This window comes from Myotis lucifugus, unplaced genomic scaffold (assembly GCF_000147115.1).
Source record: "Myotis lucifugus unplaced genomic scaffold, Myoluc2.0 scaffold_721, whole genome shotgun sequence".
Classification (NCBI taxonomy): domain Eukaryota; kingdom Metazoa; phylum Chordata; class Mammalia; order Chiroptera; family Vespertilionidae; genus Myotis; species Myotis lucifugus.
This window is the reverse complement of record NW_005871769.1, coordinates 112,896-133,627: the sequence shown is the minus strand read 5'-3', so window position 1 is coordinate 133,627 and position 20,732 is coordinate 112,896. Positions and strand designations below refer to the sequence as shown.

Genomic DNA, 20,732 nt, shown 5'->3' with positions numbered 1-20,732 from the left:
TCCCTGCTCGCTTCAGTGCATGGCTGCCGGCCGCCATCTTGGCTGACAGTTAATTTGCATAAGGATACACTGATTAGCCAATGGGAAGGGTAGCGGTCGTATGCTAATTACCATGTTTCTCTTTTATTAGTGTAGATGATACTTTTTCTTTCGTTTTCCTGTCTCACTGTGTTGGCTGGGACCACCAGTCCCAACATAAAGCTGGAAGGCAGACAGTGGCCTTATCTTGCTCTCACAGGATCAACTTTCAACATTTTACTATTAAACAGTACCATCTGGCCCTGGCTGGTGCCTCAGTTTGTTGGAGCATCGTCTCACACCAAGGGTGGCAGGTTCAATCCCTGGTAAGAGCGTGTTTGGGAGGCCAATTGATCAATGTTTCTCTCCCACCTCCTCTCTCTCTAAAAATCAATAATAATAAAAAGAGGTACCAATTGCAATAATAGTTTTTTTTTTTCCTTTTAGAAGCCTTTATGCAAGTTCCCCATCATTCCAAGTTGGCTAAATTTTTGCAATGAATAGCTGATGAATTTTTAAAAAATATAACTCTTACTTCTTTTTATTTTTTAAGTTGATTTTAGAGTGAGAGGGAGGGAGACACAGAAACATCAATTGGTTGCCTCCCATACACACCCTGAGGAGGGACCAGGAATTGAATCAGTGACCTTTCGGTGCACAGGACAACACTCAATCTTCTGAGCCACATGTCCAGAGCTAGCTGATGAATTTTGTCAACCTGCTCTTGACTCTGTTAAGATGATCACATGATTTTACTCTTTGAGTCTGTTAAAATGGTGCATACACATTAATACATTTTCTAATGACCTGGTCCTTGAAAACCAAGTAAGTTTTCATGATGTGCAATATCATTTTTATATTTTTCTCATGTTGGTTTTGCTATTGTTTCTTTGCTTAGCATTTTTGCATCTATATTCATCAGTGGGACTGGCCCGTCTATTCTCACATGTCCTTTGTGTGGTGTGATGTTAAGGTTATGTTAGCCTTATCAAATGGGTAGGAATACTCCCTATTTTCCTATCCTCTGAAGGACTGTGTATAAAAGTGGAATTGTTTCTTGAATGACGTTAGAACTTGCTACCTTTGGGTAGATTTGAGGGGTGAGGGGAATTTTTAAGTAACTGATTTAATTTCTTTTTTGTTAATCCTTACCCAAGGTTATTTTTGCCATTGATTTTTAGAGAGAGAAACATCTATTGGTTGCCTCCCACTCACGCCTCGAAGGGGCCGGTAACGAACCTGCTGCCCAAGTACATGCCCTTGACCAGGAATTGGACCCTTGACCCTTTGGTGCGTGGGTCGACACTCTAACCACTGAGAACCCCGGCCAGGGCACTGATTCAATTTCTTTAAAGACTATAGGATTATCCCTCTTTATAGGTTTTCTTCAGTCAGCTGTGCTAAGTTGTCTTTAGTTAACTGCCACGCATCCAAAATGGAAACCATCCCCATTTCTTCCATATGCGCTGGAATATTTATGAATTTAAGTTACCATAATTTTCTCTACAAACCCAGAGATGTCACTAACAAATCTGATTTTAGAACTGGGCGACCAGAGTTGATATGTGAGGTTTGCAGCTATAGACGCGCGTGGCGTGGGGAAGGTCTGCGGCTTGCGTCCAGACACACTTACAGTGTCACCGCGCCTCAGTTTGCAGACTGAAGGCAGAGTTGATCACACAGCCTCTACTCTGTTCTGAATCTTGGCAGTTTCTGTTGTGTCCTCCCCAATACTGCCTGTGCCTTTCCTCTGCTTTTTAAAATCCTCAAAGGTTTGTCCATTTCACTACTCTCTTCAATCACTAACTTCTGTCTTCATGGGTATTATTAGTTTGTGCGCTAATTCACTTCTGTTCTTACCCTATTTCATTCCTCCTACTGATCTGGGTGTAACGCTATTCTACCCTAATGTCACCTCATTCATCGTGTGCCTTTCTTCTTGACAAATGGAAACACCCTAAGCTGTAAATTTCCCTTGTACTATTTGCTTCAGTTGTCCCACAACTGCTGATATGAAAATATTTACATCATTTGGTTCTAAATATTTCTGATTTTCATATTTTCTTTTTTTGATTCAAGAGTTTAGAAGTGTTTTAAAATGTCAAGTGTATGGAGTTTTTCTAGTTATCTTTGTTACTGACTTTTAACTTGAATGCATTATGGTCAGAAAACATATATCCTATGTGATCCCAATTTTCTGAAATTTGTGGAAGCCAGCATCTTTGCCTAGCACATGATCAATTTTTGTGAGTATTCATATGCTAGGCAAAGATGTGACTGAAAATAATGTGTATTCTTCAAGGCCACAGGCTCAGGAATCGTGCTGCTCATGTTTTCTTATATTCTCTAAAACCATTCTCCCACATCTGGCCAGAGTGGCTCAGATGGTAAGATTCCCAGTCAGGGCACATGTTCGGGTTTGGGGCTTGATCCCCAGTAGGGGGTGTGCAGGAGGCAACCGGCCGATGTTTCTCTCTCTCTCAGCATGTCCTCTGGTGAGGATTAAAAAATAAATAAAATAAAAAGGTCCTTCCACATAAATGCCATTGCGGATGTTCCCCTGCCCTCCTCCAGGCCTGTGTCCACGCCTGTCTGTCCTGCCACCTGACAAACAGCCCTCAGCACTGCAATGTGCTGGCAGCAGGCGCTCTTCGCTCTGCTCCTCGGAAGGTCACTGTTCGCCGTCACTGAGCACAGCATTCTGGAGGGGACAGTCGTATTTTCATTCCCAAACCGAAGCCCCCTTTACTTGACCATCGTTCTTGGAGGAAAGACGACGCTGCGGGAACGGAGTTCCGGTGACAGCGTGCCTTCAGCGCCCGGCGAGCTCAGCCGCTGTCCTCGGGCCGTCGTCACTGGGAGGTCAGCAGTCGTCCGGCTGCCACTCCTTTGTACAGGCTTCCCGGATCTGAGAGGCAGCACCTTAAAAAGCCTTTGCCATAATCTTTTCAAGTATTAACTTTTCTGGAACTCCAAACAGATGTGTGTTAGATGTCTTTCATTCTGCCTCCACGCTTCCCCAGCCACTGACCGCCCTACGGCTCCCAAACACGCCGAAGGGCACACTCACCAGCTGCCACGTCTGGCCCCGAGTCCCCCACCTTTCCCTTCTTCCCTGGTTCTCCCCTCGGCTTCCTTCAGAGCACTTACCAGCAGCCCCATCACTACGTGTTTGCCCCAGAGTTTCCTCTGGGACGCGAACCCCTGCCCTGCGGGGCAAGAGCTGTCTCCTCTCCCCACCAGGCAGCCTTAGGGAAACACAGGGAATGCTCCCCTAAGCCTCTAGGAACTCAGCTCCTGGGCCCATTCCCACACGCCCCGCTAGCAGCCCTAGGGCAGTGCGCAGGCACCTCTGTGTAGGTAGGAGCTCCTTGGCTACACTGTTCTGTGTGCTGATGTCACTTCCAACCCCTGGCTGCTGCCTGGCCTTGGAGTGGGCCTCTCAGGCCTGCACTAGCTACTGTCCTTTCACTTTGGAGGGTGAGCGGCCAGCATGCCAGGAGCAGCTGAGGGAGGGCAGGCACGTGCTGCTCTCACTACTTCCCAGCTTGTGAGCTGGAAATACACCTGCAAGCCTCATTCCCACCACCCCCTGGGCACACATGCCTGTCCTTTACTCCGGGCCTATCAACTCCTGTGTGAACTTAGGGCTTCTCCTGCCGCTGCCCCAAACCCGCCGCCTCCAGAAGCCCCTCCTTCCTTCCCTCCTGGTCTCCCAGCCCCTCTGCAGAACAAGCTTCGTGACTGATGCCGCTCCCCCAGGCCACTCCGCTGGGTGCACAGGCCACTCCGCTGGGTGCACAAAGGGCCTATCAGGACATGGGACCTGGTCCCGGCTGGAATCACAGCCTCACAGGCCTTGGTCTCCATCTCGACTGGAGGAAGTGATGTGGTGGCAGCTGTATCAGGGACAGCTGACTGCAAGTCACAGAGCTGGGAAGTGTCTTCAGAGACCCCACGATGACACGGGAGGACCCAGCATGTAGTCCACAGGAAGACCCGACTGGACGAAGCCAGAGGCATCGGCACACCCTCCTCCTCCACCTCCCCTCGCTCCCCTGCGGCGGTAAGAACCGAACAAGCTGAGTCGGAGGGACATGCTGCGTGGCCTGCACTCCCTGCAGACAGAGCTGCCGTCCTTCCTCCTTCCCTCCGTCAGGAGGCACCTCCAGTCCCCTCCAGCACCGTCCCCTCCTGGCCCACTCCTATCCCGTCTGAGTGCCTGACCCGGCCCTGGCAGCAGGGGAGGCTTTTCACCAACTACAGTCCGTCTGCAAAGTCCCCCAGCCCCAACCCTCACCCCAAACCCCAGAAGAGGACAGGAGCCCAGAGACACCCTCCCCTCCCCGGGGCTATGACCTGGGAACAGGAGGCGGCACCTGAGACAGCAGGACCTCAAGCTTCCGAGGCTGGAGGGAGAGGAGGGGACCACGTGGGCGGTGCAAAGAGCACCCGAGTCTTGGTGATCATCTGAGCACTGAATCCTGCTGACAGAGGGCAGAGCTGCCGGGCTCCACTGAACTGCTTACAACACAGCGTCCAGACCAAACTGCATCCCAGCACACTCCGTGTATGTGTGTCTGTGCACATGTATGTGTGTATGTGCGTGTGTGTACATGCATGTGTATTGTGCATGCATGTGTGCATGTATGAGTGCGCGTATGTGTGTGCACACATGGGGCCTGCTGGGAAGGCATGGTTTCCACCCTGCAGCCCCCACGCCATCTTGTCTGTCACAGGGTACACTGACTTTCCTGTCTAAACCCAGCCCAGAGCCCCTCACCCCCTGCCCTTGCTCCTGTGAGACTCTGCCTGTCTCCCCAGCTATAGCGTGAGTTCCCGCGAGCAGGGCTGGGTCTGCTCTGCCCATCTGCTTCCCTGAGCCTGACACACAGAAGAGCTCAGTAACTCCTGGGGGCTGACGGGAGCCAATGGAGGACACCACAGACCCTCAGGGCTGCAGTCTATCTAACCCCTCCAGAGAGGCAGCTGTGAACACTGAGGCCAGTGGCACCACCAGAGCTCCAGGTAAATGTCTGATTCAGGTGCTGGGAACACATACAGGTAAGGGCTGCTCCTAAGCTCTGACAGTCTGCACAGGAAGCACTCAGATACCATAGATTTAGTGGGACTGCACTCACCATGCAACTCAGGGTACCAGCCCAGTGCTTTTCAACTGGGGCTGTCCCGGGGACTCCTGGGGGATTTTAGTAACATACTCGCGCTGTCCCCTCCCCTCCCACCCAGATGCTGGGGTGAGCCTGGGCACTTGGATTTTTAGAAGTTGCCCAGGTGACCGGAATGGGAGCCCGGATTCAGGAGAACCACTGAGCTCCTGGAGCACTCATGCTTTGGGTCACATCCTCCTCGGACATGAGGCCTACTGTCTGATGGCCCAGCTTGGATATACAGGCCGGAATGGAGGGACATCTATGGGGTCCAGCCTGCCTCCCACAGACAGGTAATCCGTGGAGTCTCCTCACACTTTCTGAGCAACACCTGGAGAGCATTCACCAGGCCAGGCCCAGGCCTTCCCTCTGAGAGAGAAGACACAGAGGAGTCACGGCAGCCGGTGGCCACGTGTGGGGTGAGGTAGGGCTGACCACGTCTGCCCAAGCTGGACATCTGAGCATGTTTTCAAGAATAAACAAGAGTCTGCTAGGCAGACAGCAGGATACAATACAAAGTAAGGACCAGGCATTTAGGGAACCCAGACTGCCCCCAAGCAGGCAAACCTGGGAGCTCTCCTTTGCCACCCACTAGCCCTGGGCCGGGCGTGCCCTCCTGACCTGAGACAGGCAAGCCCTCAGCGACTCACACAGCTGCCTGTGCAAGACACTAGGTTCTCAACCTTCCTAATGCCGCGACCCTTTAATACAGTTCCTCATGTTGTGGTGACCCCCAATTTCAATTGTTACAAATTGAACATAATTAAAGCATAGTGATTAATCACAAAAACAATATGTAATTATATATCTGTTTTCCGATGGTCTAAGGTGACCCCTGTGAAAGGGTCATTCAACCCACAGTTTGAGAACCGCTGCACAAGACGCAAAGGCGGGCTTCACCTCCTGGGCCTACTCTTGGGCCACGAGGATCTAAAAACACCAGTTTCCCCCCAGATGCTAAACGCCGGTCACTATGGGTTACTATGAAGCACTGTAACTTTTCTGGAAGGGCTCTCCCTATACTTACGCTCTGACCCGTGAAGCTGGGTAACATTCTCCAGACGGGCCTCTGCTGAGCGCCATCATCCTGGCTCTCAGACAAGCCACCCCCCGCCCACCCCGCCCCCGGGCGCCCCGCCCTGGAATCAAGAGCCTTTTCTGACACCTCCAGTTAGTTTCCATGGGCTCTGCTCCCCTTTAGAATCTGCTGCAACAACAGGATGGCCAGGAACTTGAAAAACCCGCATCTTACATGCTGCCCCGTGCTCAGCCCACACGATGGGCCTGAGGGGAAGCCACGCACAGGACAGACCTGGTCACAGCGCAGAGCTTTGGGTGGGAAATGAAAGACGAGTTCAGTTCAAACCCTGCTGACACCACATCAGCCAGATGACCGAGGATAAGCTGCTTAGCCTAGGTGTGTCCAGGACCCGACGCCGACTCTCCGCTCCACCAGGGCCTGCGGGAGGCCGGGAGGCCGCACACTGCGGCACTACACTTTCCTCAGCTACGCTGGGCTCAGACCACGCTTCCGCCACCCTCCAAAACACTAGGCGGGAGAGAGCGGGCAGCAGGGGCACAGTCCCCGTGAGGGCTTGCTGACAGCACTGCCTTCCCCATGGAGGCACAGGGATTCACGGCGAGGCGTCTCTGTGCTCTGCCCTCCATGTCCTCGGGAGGCCCGGGTCTCCACACATCCGATAAATAAATGCTGGGCAAAGTCCATGAATGCAAGGAAAGGGGATGACCCGAGGGCAGAAAGATCAAGCAGCGTCCGGCCGGCTTCTCTGAGGCCCTTTCACGGGTCCCGCGGCCGTCGTCTTGCACGTTAATATTCATGTGCACTGGGAGGAAGTCACAGAAAGAACTAAGCCCCCTCCCCTCGGAGGGAGTCACCGAGAAACCAGCAGCACCACCTGCCGCTGGCAGGAGCCAGCAGGGCCCTGAGTCGCAGGCTGTGCGCCCACCTCGTGCCAGGCGGGCTGCTTTGTGTCGGGCGGTGGGGGAAGTGCCCCGCCGACCTGGCAGGCTCGTTTCCTCCTCTCAGTCCTTAGAATTTCCTCCCAAGGCCAAGCTGCCCACGCTACTTGGGAAGAAATGGGAATGGCAGGGCTTGCTATACACAGAGGCTTTCAAAACAGTGTTTCTTTCATCCAGAGGGTGCAACTAACAATGTCTGAAAAGAGACCCTCTAATCTTTCTAATTTCTGAGGATGTTCAGGGTAGTGGGGCGGCCCTGAAAACACACAGACTTCTCTAGCAGACTTTACTAGAGACTAATCCGTAAACCTGACACCACACTGTGCTCTGGGGCGGTGTCTTGGGAGATGAAAGCCAGGGGGCTGCTCCCATGCTCTGGGGAACTCGGTAGCTGTCATCAGACCCTCTCCTGCAGCCCATGGGAGCGGAGTACTGAGAGTGCAAAGCCACCCCCTGTCCAATGGGGTCTAGCCCGGCACGGTCCCCTGAAGCCACGCTGTGTAGGGTGTTCACATGCCTGGAAATGCTCATTATGTGGTACAAATGGAAATCTCAATCTCAATCTCTCTCTCTCTCTCTTCCCCCTTTATATGTATATATTAGATATATACACATATACACACAACTGTATATACAATATGACCCGACCACATCAAAACCTAAGTGCCCAGAGAGAAGAGGAAGCAGACCAGCTAGCATGTTCATCCAGGCACTGCCAGTGCTGGAGGCTGCGATGGCTCTCCCAGGACCTGCCCCACAGAAGGCCTCGCAGCCGTCTAGGACCATGTGACGACTCGAGCACCGAGGATCAGAGCACAGACCTGTCTCTAACTTGCTGTGTGATCCCACAACACGAGAGCCTCTCTCGCCTTTAGTGGCCCGTTTTCTCCCAAGTCCCTGGGAAAATGCCAAATGTATCAGAACCAAAGAGAGGGCCCTGGGTCAGGAAGTGGAAAAGGACAGATGGCAGCCCAGGAACCACCTGTGGGCACCTGCAGATATATTTTGATTAGCCCCAAATATTGTCAACATTTAAATATTAATATATTTCAAAAATGCAGGTTTCAATTGTTTCTTTTAAAAATTAGATTCATAATAACCCCAAAGTGGAAGTAACCCAAGTATCCATCAAGTGCTAAAGGGCTAAACAAAATGTGGTATTATCTATAAAATGGAGTATTATTCAGCCATAAAAAGGGATGCAGTAGGGATACATGCTAGTATGTGGGTGAACTTTGAAAACACTCGAAGGGAAAGAAGCCAGTCACAAGGGCCACGTGTGTGATTCCATTACACGTATGAAATGTCCAGAATGGGACTACTGGGGGAGGGGCACCAGAGAGGGGCTGCTGAAAGGGACAGGCTGCCAGAAACGCCCTGCAATCCATGCTGATGAGTGGCTAAGAACCACGGAACTGCCCACTTTCAATGGTTAAAATAGTGCATCTTATGCTTTATGAATTCTATCTTGATTAAAAGTGAATTGGAAGAGGAAACCTCTGCCTCTGGGCACCAGCTGCCTTTCCCCAACTCACCCACCTCTGGCCAGCCTGTCGATGCTGCCTGCAGTGTGAGAACCCCAACTGCTGGAGGTGATCCTGCCCCCCAACAGCAGACTCCCCAGTTCCCCGCGAGGGTCACGTCCCTGGCTCAGTCATTCAGTTCCAGGGCATAGCCCTGTCCACCAGCCAAAGGAGGGGCTGGGCAAACTTGGTCATTTACAAAATATTTATTCTACCGCTTCCAACCAGGTCCCACAAACAGTAGAAACAGGGTAGAAGGGAAAGCTGTCTCCGTCCCACCACCTGGCCCCATGCCCCTCCCCAGAATCAGCCGCTGACTCAGCATAATTCAGTCGCCTTCCTCTCCCAGGCTCTTCAGAGAAGACCACGCGTTCATTCAATGATCAGTTACCGTTTTGAAAGGGACTGACAGTCTTTCCTGAAGAACGTCCTTATCCATACCTTAGGGTGGCCAACACCACTGCTGTCCCCACAGGCAGTGCCAAGTGGGCGCCTCCAGCAGACCCGCCTTCACTGCCCACGCACATGGCCATGGACCACGCAAACCAAGCTCCTGGCAGCCTTGGTGCTGGCCATCAGTGAGCAGAACTGTGGACCATTTGGCCTAGGGTTTGCCCCGAGGCCCAGAGGGCTCCTGCCAAAGGAAGGTGGGGCTCTGTCTGCCTGGTCCCTAAAGCCAACATCACCCAAGGACACCCGGTGCCAACACTGTCTCTGGACACGTCCAAGCACTTGGCAAAGCTGCCAGGCCCCGAGTAACCACGAAGCCACCCATCCCCGCTTTCCAGCCCTCATTCTCCCACCCCCACCTCAACCCCTGCTGCCCAATTTACACCAGGAAGGTCCCCACGCCTGTACAGCTACACCACTGCATGCCCTCCTGCCCCTCACAGCCGAGCCTTCTGCTGGGAACACTCGTGCCTCTTCCTGGCCTGGCTACTCCTGCTCTCCCTTAAAGATTCCTCCAACATGCCTGCCTCACCCCCACCCCCATCTCCTGATAAGCCCACCTCCTGAGCTAAGCGCTGCCCCAGGATGCTCTCCACTGCCACCAAGACCCAGCCCACACCTGACCGGAACCTTGATTGTGTCTGGGCCCCTGCCTGACAGGACAGCCTGGCATTTGGTACACTCCAGCAAGCATCCGGGGAACGCGGCAGAATACAGAACATGGTTCTAGTGGGGGAAACAGAGATCCCAACAGATATAGGCAAGTTGCCACAAAACATACAGTTCAAAGTTCGTAGGCAGAAAACCACAGACCACCATGGCCCGCAGGGTCCAGAGCACCCAGAGTACAGGTGGGGTGGGAAGCTATTGCCTGCCGGTCAAGCTGTGTGCCCAGCGATCCGGAAACCCATGTGCCCAAGATTTCCACCCACATTAAACCAATCATGCTACACGCAGGTTTCAAATCTCTTCTTACAAATTTTCTTACATTTGGCATTAAATAGAACTTTAAAATGTTCATGTAGCCTAGTAAACTGATTTACTATTGTATTAACTAGTAAGTAAGACCAATTACAGCAAATGTATCCCCTTTTCATTCGCAGTCATGTCAGTACATCATAGCCACTTGATTCCACATTTCATGTTGTGTATTACAGTTTGTTAACCTGGGTGCTGGGTGCAATTCTGAGGCTGAGAGAGCTGACGCGCCCCCGGTGGGACAAGCCATTTCTGATACACGTGGGAAGCAGAGAGGACGGCTGCTTTCCCTCCACCAAAGCAGAAACCATTCAAAGCAGAATGAAAGCGTGCGCCCCACAGTCCTCAGGGGGAGAGCAGCAGCCTGGGCCCCCACCCGGGGCCAGACCCACTCCCACCTCTGCCAGATGAGAGAGAGCAAGCAGCTCTGCCCTGCTGCCCTCACCCATTCCACAAGCATGCAGGAGAGACAGACGAGGGATCGTTACCGCATGGCCAGGGATTCGAAGTGCTGGCTGGGGCTGCGGGCCCACCCCAGGGGTTGGTCTGGTTAGCTGAGGCTGACGGGCCCCAGGGCTCAGCTTGCTGGGCAGCAGGGCCTGAGCTGGGGAGGGCATCCATTAAATCCAACAGAGTGGTTTGCTGTGGGTAGGAGCTGGGCTTTTGAGAAAAAGAGAAGGAGACAAGTTTTACTTTGCTACAGTCTAGCCAACATCCATTTGTCAGCCATAAATATTGCCCGTGCTTCTTACTAGAATAGAGTCCCTCTCGAGGGGCGAGAAGCCTTGGTATTGAGCAGCCCCGTGCCCTGGCCTGCCCATGTCCCTCTGCCCCCAGCATTACCATAGCCACACTGAGCTATTTACTATGTGCAAAATGACCTGCCCACTTTCAAACAGTCCTAGGGATTTCCTGCATGACCCCAGGCTTCCTCCTCCTTCCAGAACGCACACCACACCGCCTTGCTCCCAGCTGCCAGGGATACTTTTGGGACTGTGATATAGGTGGCCACTGGAGCCCCTGGCCCTGTGGTTTGAGGGGCTGAATCCTGACTGGATGATGAGCTTGTCGGGAGCAGAGCCATGTCCTGGTCACCCTGAGGTACGAAGCAGGAAGTCTGGCATAGAAATGATGACAGCAAGGAAGACCAGCACTATGAGGGCTGGCCCTGTGCCAGGAAATGGTGCCAAAGCACCTGACACTGAGCTTACGTAACCAACAGCCACCATCACTGCACAAGGTGGGCTCTACTACCTGCTATTTCACAGGGGGCACTGAGGTACATACAAGTCAGCACGGGGAATGGGAACCTAGGCAACTAGTCCCCTTGTCCATGCCCATTTCTCTCGGGTGGTCTCAGGAGGCCACCACAGCCTAGGTGGCTATGGTCAATTCCGTCCTCACCTCGCTCTTGCTCATCCCAGGCCTCAGGACTACTTGCAGAACCAAGAGAAGCCGCCCGTGGGAGAGCGGCCCGGGGCATGTGCACTGCACTGCGGGTGGGTTGGGCCCTTCAGGAACTACTGCGGGGCAGTCTCCACGCGCTCACCTTCTAGCGAAGCACTCACCTCCTGCTTTTTTGGAACTTTAACGGTGTCTCTCCGGCTTTCTTCCAGGGCCATCTGCAGTCTGAGATCATCACCCCGCCGGAGGCGCTCTTCCTGGAGAGGACAATGAACTTGAGGCTGGGGTAACTGCAATGACATCACTCTATAGAACAAAGCAACCAGGCCAGAGCCAGGAAACCGAGATTGTATCGTGTGCTATTTCAAAAGAGGACTCGGAAACAACTTGCAGGACACAGTGACTCTTCTGTGACTCCCTGCTCACCCCCACACCCGCCTTGGGGTCCCAGGGAGCCTGGGGCACAGGCACCACAAATTGGGGAAAGGGAATACTTATTATCAAGTGTTTTTTCTCAAAATGAAAATGGCTTTATCATTCCAAATACAGCAGCAATAGGTCAGCTTATAAAAGTAGACAATCCGACAGCCCAGAAAGGAATCAAGAGGAAAATCACATCCTGTCCCCCTCCCACTGTGCACACCTCCAGAAATGACTGTTTATTTTCTATGCTTTCTAACAAAGATAATTCATTATAGCCACCATACCCAAAAGACTGGGTCATCCTAGCTATTAAATGATTAAATATTAGTAAATAAATCCATTACGTTTTATTATAAATATAACAAATCACAGACATGCTATTAAGTAAAATGGGCCCAGAAGATCCACCTGTCCTTCCATCTAACTGTCTGTAGTATTTTTCCTTTTTCCAGTGTTCAGATGCTGTTGGTTCGTCTCACCAGACTTCCCAGGGCTAAGCCGTTGTGAGCCCACACACCAGTGTCGAGGAAGCCGTGGACACTCAGCTTGTGCAGAGCGAGCCCGTGAGGCTTGGCCATGTCGGCAAAAGGGTTTCTGGGAAGCACTTTTGCCTGGTTTGTCCCTTGGCAAAGCCTTCCTTCCCTGAAGACCTTTCCTAAATGTGACTTTGCGTAGGACCCTCCCTGACTGGGGCAGGAGGTGACAGAACACACAGGTGGCAACACACGTCATTCCCAGAGCGTGGGGACAGGGCAGGTGTTTGTCCCCCCTGGGGTCCCTGCCCCCCGGCACAGGGCAGCACACAGTGGCCCTGGGCACAACCTGCTCAGCTACTTCTCTGCTCATGGCAAGCGCCAGCTGCAGCTGTAGTTCCTCTTCTCCGCTAGTCTGGGGCCGGGCCTGCTCCAGCTCAGAGGACACCCGAGGGGAAGTGGCTGTGGGAAAGGCAAGCACAGGTTCATGCTCAGTAGGTACCCAGGCAAATCACAACCCATCCCACCTCACACCCACACGGTCTGGCAACACCCCAACAATACGGGGATTGAACGGTTTGCAAACATTTCAAGGTTTAAAGCAAGTAACGTCAGATGTGGTTTCACAACTGCCACATGGCAACAACCGAGAGAAGATGCCTCAGGCACACGCCCAGCCCTCGGCCCCCAAGGATTTGCCCCTCAGCCTGCATTGCAGAGCTGCCCTGCTTCGGAGCGGAACTCGTTTTGTAAGATGGAGAGTATAGCTCCTGAAAAGCTGATCAAAGAGCATCAACCAAGGGCAGGGCACCTATGGGCCAGAGCGCCTCTGAGACGCCCCCAGCATGAGAATCTCACTTTGTAGCTCATGGCTTTCAGGGTCATGGACAATGACAGCCAAACATTTCTGCAGTCACCCTGAAAACTTTTGTTTAAGTGAAACTGTATACGGACTTGAAAAAAATCAAGCATATGCTTCTTTAAACTCCTGTAAGCAGCTCCTAGAAAGACAGCTTTTATTGACGGGATGAGACAGTTCCTAGCTGGTGTGACAAAGCCCAAGGAAAGAGGTGTGTGAGGCTAGCCTCCCTGGAAATAAACAACGCTGGGGCTCTCAGGCTACCACGTTGTCTGTGCGTCAGGGTGTCTCAGTGCTTCCAGAAATTAGATATAAAGCTCTGGGAGCATGTGCCTAAGTGTGCGCCCATCTCTGCCCCCCCCCGCCCCCCAGACAGGATCCACACTGCTCTGAAATTCTCCAAGGGAGGCCTGCCATCTGAGAGAGGATTGGAACCCCTGCCATAGATGGTTCTGCACCTGCCCTCCCTCTGGGCCTCCGTGCGTGCGGTTCCTCAGCCCACCCCTCTCCCCTCAGGCCTCAGAGCTCAGCTTCCCGTGCCAGGGGTTCCAGGACTGCCCTCCGCTGGGGCTGGTCAGCACCTCCTCTCTCATGGCACTCGCCCCCTTCTGCACCTGGGTAGGTAAATGCCAGAAGACACTACTTGGGGAAGCCCCAGGCCCGCCTTCTCATTGTTACTTCAACTAACAAGGGTTGACAGAGCAGCTGGCAAATAAATAGCCATTGAGTGGAGAGATGCTGCATGCACATGGATGGACAGACAGAGGTAGAGAATTCAACTTCATGGCTGATGGTAATTGTTTGAAAATGCTTTCATTGTGTATTAGTTTGCTCCTTCTTTCCTTGCGTCCACTCTAACAAACCCAGTCATCAGGATTGACCAAAATCCTGCTTTTGCCTAAATTTCCAATCTTAACTCAGCACTCAGGACCTGCCTCTGGGAGAAAGTAAGAGGTGGGGAATGATTTCTGACAGATGAGGTTTCTAGATGGCTGGGTTCTGGCTGCAGTGAATTAAACCAGAGAAGCAGGCTGGGTAGAGTTGGGGTCGTGGAGGAATCCACAGAAGAACCAGGTGAGGCCGGGGCTGCTCCGGGCAGAGGCTGGAGTAGAGCAGGCTAGGAGACGCTAAGTGGCGTTGCTTTGTCACACAATTAAGAAAAACACATAAAATATACATCGGCAAGATTTCATTCAGAACAATTCAGTGGTGTTTGCTATGATTTATTATCAACCAAAGAACCATCCAAAAAATGCTGCCATTATTAAAAAAAGATACTTCTAGATAAAATCAAGTCAAATCCCGGCCTAATGCATCACCACGATATTTTACCAAGCATTTCTTTAGAAATAAAGCTAGATGACATCCAAATGTCCTCATATCCATCTGGATAATTTGATTTCTTAATAATATACCAAGACAAAAATACATATTTTGCTCTCAAACATCCCTTAGCCCATCACAGCACTTGCGTTAGGGCTTTATTGTGCTCTGGAAGCAGAGCCATCTCCATCCAATTGGGAGAAACAGAGCCAGATGCTTCGGGGGGGGGGCGCTTGTGGGGGACAGTTCCGGAGGCATCGGGGAGACAGTTCTGGGGGATTCTACTGAACTGAATGCGACTCTTCTGTCCAGACCACCAGCCACTCAGCCTGCCCGTTCCCAGCCTCTTTCTTGATAAAGAATCTCCCAGGCTTGCTTCACAAAGCACTCCATTTGAAACCAACACAGTGCATCTGACACCCTTCATTTACTACCAAATGGAAATGATGAGCGAAGAAAGAAGACCTCATATCCTAGCTCACATCCCCAACAGTGCTCAGAGCACAGCCCCATCTTGGCAGGGAAAGCAGCCTTGGCAGCAGCGCCACGGCCGACTCCGCACGGGATGAATGGGCTAGGGCTCCGAACAGTGACCTCCCAGAGCAAGGGGCCTCCCGTCCTGGGCGCCTTTCAGCACATCTGCGAGGCCAGGTGGCTTCAAATGCAAATGCACCTGCTTCGTCTACCAAGAGTGACGCTGTTAGAAAGATGCACAGCCGCCACACGGAAATAGCTCACCACATCAATGAGGAAATGAGAGACAAAGGGCATTCCCCTAAATGCTGTGGCTTTTATGAACGGAGGCCCAAGCTCTCAGTTCCGCAGGTGGCGGAATCCACAGCCACTGGCCCTGAGCATCAGCTGAGCTCACACAGGTCTCAGCTGTGAGGAGGATTCCAACAGAGATGTTTTTGCATTAGTGACAGCATCTTGGCCCCATAAAGGGCCTCTGTGCCCGTGTACGTGACGGTGAACACAGACATGGTTGTGAGATGGGCCTGAATGGACCCTTCTGACGACCTGAGTGTGGCCCTGGGCCTACTCTGAGGATCGGAAGGTCCACACCTCACAGGGACCAGTGGGAAAAACAAGTGCCTGAGAACTGCCCACTCTTGGGTGAGCCACGTGCTTGCTCAGCCAGCACCTATGGAAGGAGAACAGCACTTGCCATCATGGTTAGTGAATCACGGCAGGAGCGCGAGCGCACCATCGCCCTTCTCCTGCCGCTAAGATCCCGCCTGGAAGAGCTCAAAGCCAGAGAGTTCTAGACACAGGCCGCACTTTTGTCCTCCCCAGTGTGGTGCCTTGCCGAGGAAAGCCTGGGGGAGAGGCGGCCAGAGAGCCTGCCGGGAGAGGCCCACATTCCCCTGAAAGCACAGCGCAGAGGCCCCCAGGGCAGGAGACAAGGACCTCCAGCCCTTACTCCTCCCCTCCCGGGCCCTCGGACCCTGTGCTGCGGGCAGGCCCTCGTGCCCAAACATGCTCCCCAAACAGAGCCTGGAAGATGTCCTAAGGGAGATGCTTCCGCTGGTCAGGTCGGGGTCATTCTGAAGGAAGAAGGCAAAGCAGTCAAGGTAAGCGGAACAGGAAGCGGCTGCTTCTCATCGCTAGGTTCTGCAATTTCCTAGAAAGATGGCAGCTTCTACAATCACACATGCTGATTTATGAGAACAGACACAGTGGGACGTGACTTTACTGTCAAATGGCTCTTTGAGGTGACAGCATGACTCAGGTAAAGTTCTCAGGCATGTGGGCCTCCTGCAGGCCGAGGGGCCCAAGTCCATGTGTCCCCAGTTGAAGCTGGACACACAGGCACACAAGACATTTTGCCAGGCCTCAGGGGCCCAAGAAGACCTAACTGGACTCAAGCACTGCTGCCACCACTCATGGCCCTGTGCCCCTCAGCTGACCAGGGTTCGAATCCTGTCACCACCATTCACTAGCAGTGAAACCACCCGCACACGGCCTGACCTCCCTGGGCTCCTTCCTCTTTGTGAAACCGAGACCAGTGGGGCTTGAGGAAGGGTCAGGAGTGCCCCTGACACAGCGGGCTCTCCCCGGAGGAGGCACCTGGCCTGGCGCTGCTCTCCACCCACCCCATAACCACCAGACCCTGGGGACCAGAGCTCTTTGGGGCACTCCAACTTCTATCTCACATAGCAGAGCCAAAAATGGGTAACTGTGGTGGCCCAGGCCTTCATGGGGACAGAGGCTGTGGTCTCTACCTCCTCTTTCTGCTGCTGTGGTCCTTTGAGGGAGGGGTTGGGAGCCCACACCGAGCCCAGAGCCAGCATCTGCCTCCAGCGACGGTTCCCAGTCCAGCTAAGTTCCTTCCTCTGACTAAACTGCAGCGAAGTGCCGCGCAGCCTTCCTCCACAGGGCAGCACCTGCCTGCAGTTTACAGGCCATTTCCTGTGCCGGGACCCTCGCTGCTGAGGACACCCCGCCCTCGGCTGGGCCTGAGCGAGGCTTCTACATCCGCTCCCCCTGGGAGAAGCTCCAGGCCGCTCTACCACTTCACAGGGAGGAGCAGGAAAGACTGCTTTTAGTTTAATGAGGCGAATTACGAAAAAGTACGTTCAGATTGCCCCAGGTAAAATGAAAAGAGAAAACAGATATAAGTCCACGGGGGAAGGCCCAAGAGGCACAAGATGGGAGTGTAGCAAAGTGCCATCACCCAGCTCACGCTCAGGCTGCCAGGGGTCTGACTGCACAACAGAGGGGCAAACCGAAGACACCTGGTGCGACGGCCAACCCCTGCCTGTCACATGACATTATCCCACCACCCATGATACTCCTGGCAACACCTCTAACTTAATTCCAATCCAGACCCTAGATCTGTTTCCCAGCTCACACAAGTGTAGAATGAGAACTGAGCAAATACTACACAAGGCAGCCATGAGCCAACCCCGCCCCAGGGATGCTGCAAGGCAACTGCCGGGTCTCCTGCACAGCAGGGTCAAGAGAAAAAGGGAATTCGCTGCAATGCGACCAAGGGGACAGGACAAGCAGATACAACTCGTGGTCCTGGGGTGGCCTAGGGTTAGACAGATGAGTGGGAAGACACTTTGAGGACAGCTGGCAACTGTGTACGCAGTACTGGATGGCTCTGTTAGGGTGGCACCGGCTCACTCTGCAGGAGGCATGCTCAAGTGCTGCTGGGGAGAGCTTCTCTTTAACACTCCGGCATCAAAGGAAGCGAGAGCCACTCCTCTCCCAGAGGAAACAACTGTTGACATTTTCTTGTGATTCCACCCAGAAAAGCTTTCCAAGGCATGCTCCATGTGTGGATGTGTAGTGCGCCTGTCTGGCATGTACCCGCAGGGAGCCTCGTCCATTCCTGTGTGTGTAATGCCTCGTGTGTGTGTGTCTTGTCTTGGGCTGACCTAGGCAGTGTTTTCGACATGAGAGGAAGCCCAACGTGGAGGGCAAGCCCAAACACCTGGGCTCAGATCTGGGCTCTGCCACTTCTCAATACGTGACCTTGGTCTAGGCAGGGAATTCTCTGTGCCTCAGTTTTCTCATCTGCAGAACAGAGGGTGGCAGTGAGGGTTAAATGAGTTCATATGTGAAAAGCAAGCACTTAGTCCAACGCCTCACCCATACAATCCTTACTAGCATCTCAATGAGCCCTCGGTCTAGGAGGATACTGCTCCCAAACTCCCTAACTTACAGACCATGGCTGAGGGATTGAGGTGAGGAACCGGCCCAAGGCCACCTCGCCAGTGAGAGAAAGTCTGACCCTGAAGATTTTGGTCTTTATTAGCAACCCTTCCCACAGGTCCGTAACCAGGACCCAAGAGGTTAGTGACTCTCACAGCTGGCAGAACTCACTGATCCCAGGTGAGGATGTTGAGGAAGCTTCACCCAGGGGATGCTGAGTATAGCTGTTAAAAAGTTTACAGGACTGCGGAGAAATGAGAGAATGCTTCTATTATAATGTTGTGAGACAAAAAGCAGAGAGAAAGTTGCGTCTACACCAAGCATGTCACACTCGCGGCCCATATGCAGCCCACAATGAGTATTTTTGTGGCCCAGTCAATATAACGGTATGTAAGAAACATTTTAATAAAAATTTCATAACTTAATTTTTACAATATTTTTATAATTTAATAATTATACATAATTATTAAAAACAAACTACAACGTTCGCTAACGACTGATTACTGTAATCATGTTGCATTCATTTCCTTTACGCACTTTACGCGCAGGCGCACCATTTCTCTCCACTGATACCAGCAGCGAATATTTTAGCAGCCGATGGCCACGTCATTAGTCTTGTACTGACTTGTTTGGTGCACACAACAGGAAATATTTCGCTTTCGGAGAACAAGAAAAATAGTTTTATTTGTGTTATGCTTATTAGTTTGTGCAGTTATTCAGTGTCTGGTAAATTAATATTCAAGAAAAAATATTAATTTTTATTAAAATGTTCTATTATTTTATGTTAATGATGACTCATTTATTTCAGCCCTTTGTATTCAGCATGTCTCTATCGAAATAAATCTACGTTTCTAGGAAAATTGAAGCTTTTGTTTTTTTGCGGCCCACATACACTTACACCTTATTTGGCCTGTGTTAGCCTTTGAGTTTGACATGCTTGATCTACACTGTAACTGCAACCCTGAAATAGAAAATGCGCTTTAAAAAAAAAAAAGTCCAGCTCTGGACAGTGTTTTCAGTGGTTAGACTGTCAGACTGAATGCCGAAGAGTCTCGGGTTCAATTCCCAGTCAAGGGCATGTACCTCAGTTGCAGGCTCCAGTCAGGGTTCATGCAGGAGGCAACCAATCGATGTGTCTCTCTCACACTGATGTTTCTCTGTCTCCCTGCCTTCCACTCTAAAAATCAATGGAAAAAATATCCTTGGGTGAGGATTAACAACAACAACAACATAAAAAGTCCAGAAGGAAATACATTAACATGTGAACAACAGTTGTCTTTGTGTAATAAGATTATGAGATACTTCTTGCATTTTCTACACTATCAAAAATGAACATGCGTTACTTGGATAATGGTAAAGCTGGCAGAGTTTTTTATTTCAGACGCTTCCCACCACTACCAGTTAGCACTGGAGGAGGAGGCCACCAGGATCTCATCTGAAGGGTTTGTTAACTGTGGACAGTGGGACGGAGCCTCCCACTAGCAGTCGGCAGTAGGGGCCTCAGTCAATGGGCAACATCAATTTCGAGCTGCTGACTCTCCGTCTCAAAGGGCACTCTACTCATCAGCAGTGGAAGGGAGATGGAGGGAGAAACCTTCAGCAGAACACAGCCGCACACTGAGTCAGCCCCTGGAGCCCAGGGCGCGCACACTGCACTCGCCAGAGGCTTTACTCCCCAGTGACGCTTGGGCCTATCCCAGCGGTTCCCACAATTTGCTGACCTGTGGCCCAGGCTTCGGGGCAGGTGGGACATTAAACAGCTCCTGGGCCGACAGCTTGAGAGCTGGTGGCTTAGGGAAAAAAGGAAGCTGGCAAATGAGGAATAGCAACTATACTAGTAATAGAGGAATAGCAAATTGTCCTGGACGCCATTACAATAACAGTAACGACCAACAGTAAAGACCAAATGACTGAAGAGAAGGCTGCGTGGGGCAACCAGGCTGGCAGGGGGGTTAGTGAGGGATGATCAAGCCACTGAACAGCAGGCTGTGTGGGGTGAGCAGGCCGGCAGAGGCATTAGTGAGGGACAACCAAACGACTGAACAGCAGGCTGCGTGGGGCAAAAAGGCCAGGAAGGTGGGAGCCAGTTAAGGGCAACTAGGCTGGCAGTGCAGTTAATCACGACTAGGCCGGAAAAGTAAGGCAGTTGTCAGGCCGGCGGCTGACAGTGCACGTAGATGCCACCCTGCGGGAGGGAAGGACAGTTGGGCACTATCAGGTCGAGAGAGGAGGTCATGTTGCCAGCAGATCCTGGATTGCAGAGAGAGATGTCCGACTGCAATCATCGCCGCCCGATCTCACAGGAGGCGCCAGATCAGGAGAGGCATGCAGCCAGCAGCTGAGGGGCACTCAGTGCAGGCAGGCGAAGCAGTTATGATGCCAGCAGTCCTGGATTGTGAGAGAGATGTCCAACTGCCACTTTCAGGCTACGATCCTACAGGGGGTCCCCAGAATGGAGAGGATGCAACCC

The 20,732-nt window shown here is 52.2% G+C and overlaps 1 protein-coding gene across 1 annotated transcript in view; it reads right to left on the bottom strand.

Annotated features, from left to right (window-relative positions):
• EPN2 (epsin 2) overlaps positions 1-20,732 on the bottom strand; it is a 51,392-nt gene that overhangs the window by 11,695 nt on the left and 18,965 nt on the right. Inside the window, exons 5-7 of the mRNA XM_006105756.3 lie at positions 12,767-12,879; positions 11,686-11,778; positions 10,563-10,777 (exon numbers count right to left, since the gene is read on the bottom strand). Coding sequence (XP_006105818.1) covers positions 10,563-10,777; positions 11,686-11,778; positions 12,767-12,879 — 421 coding nt within the window. The remainder of the gene's footprint in view (positions 1-10,562; positions 10,778-11,685; positions 11,779-12,766; positions 12,880-20,732) is intronic.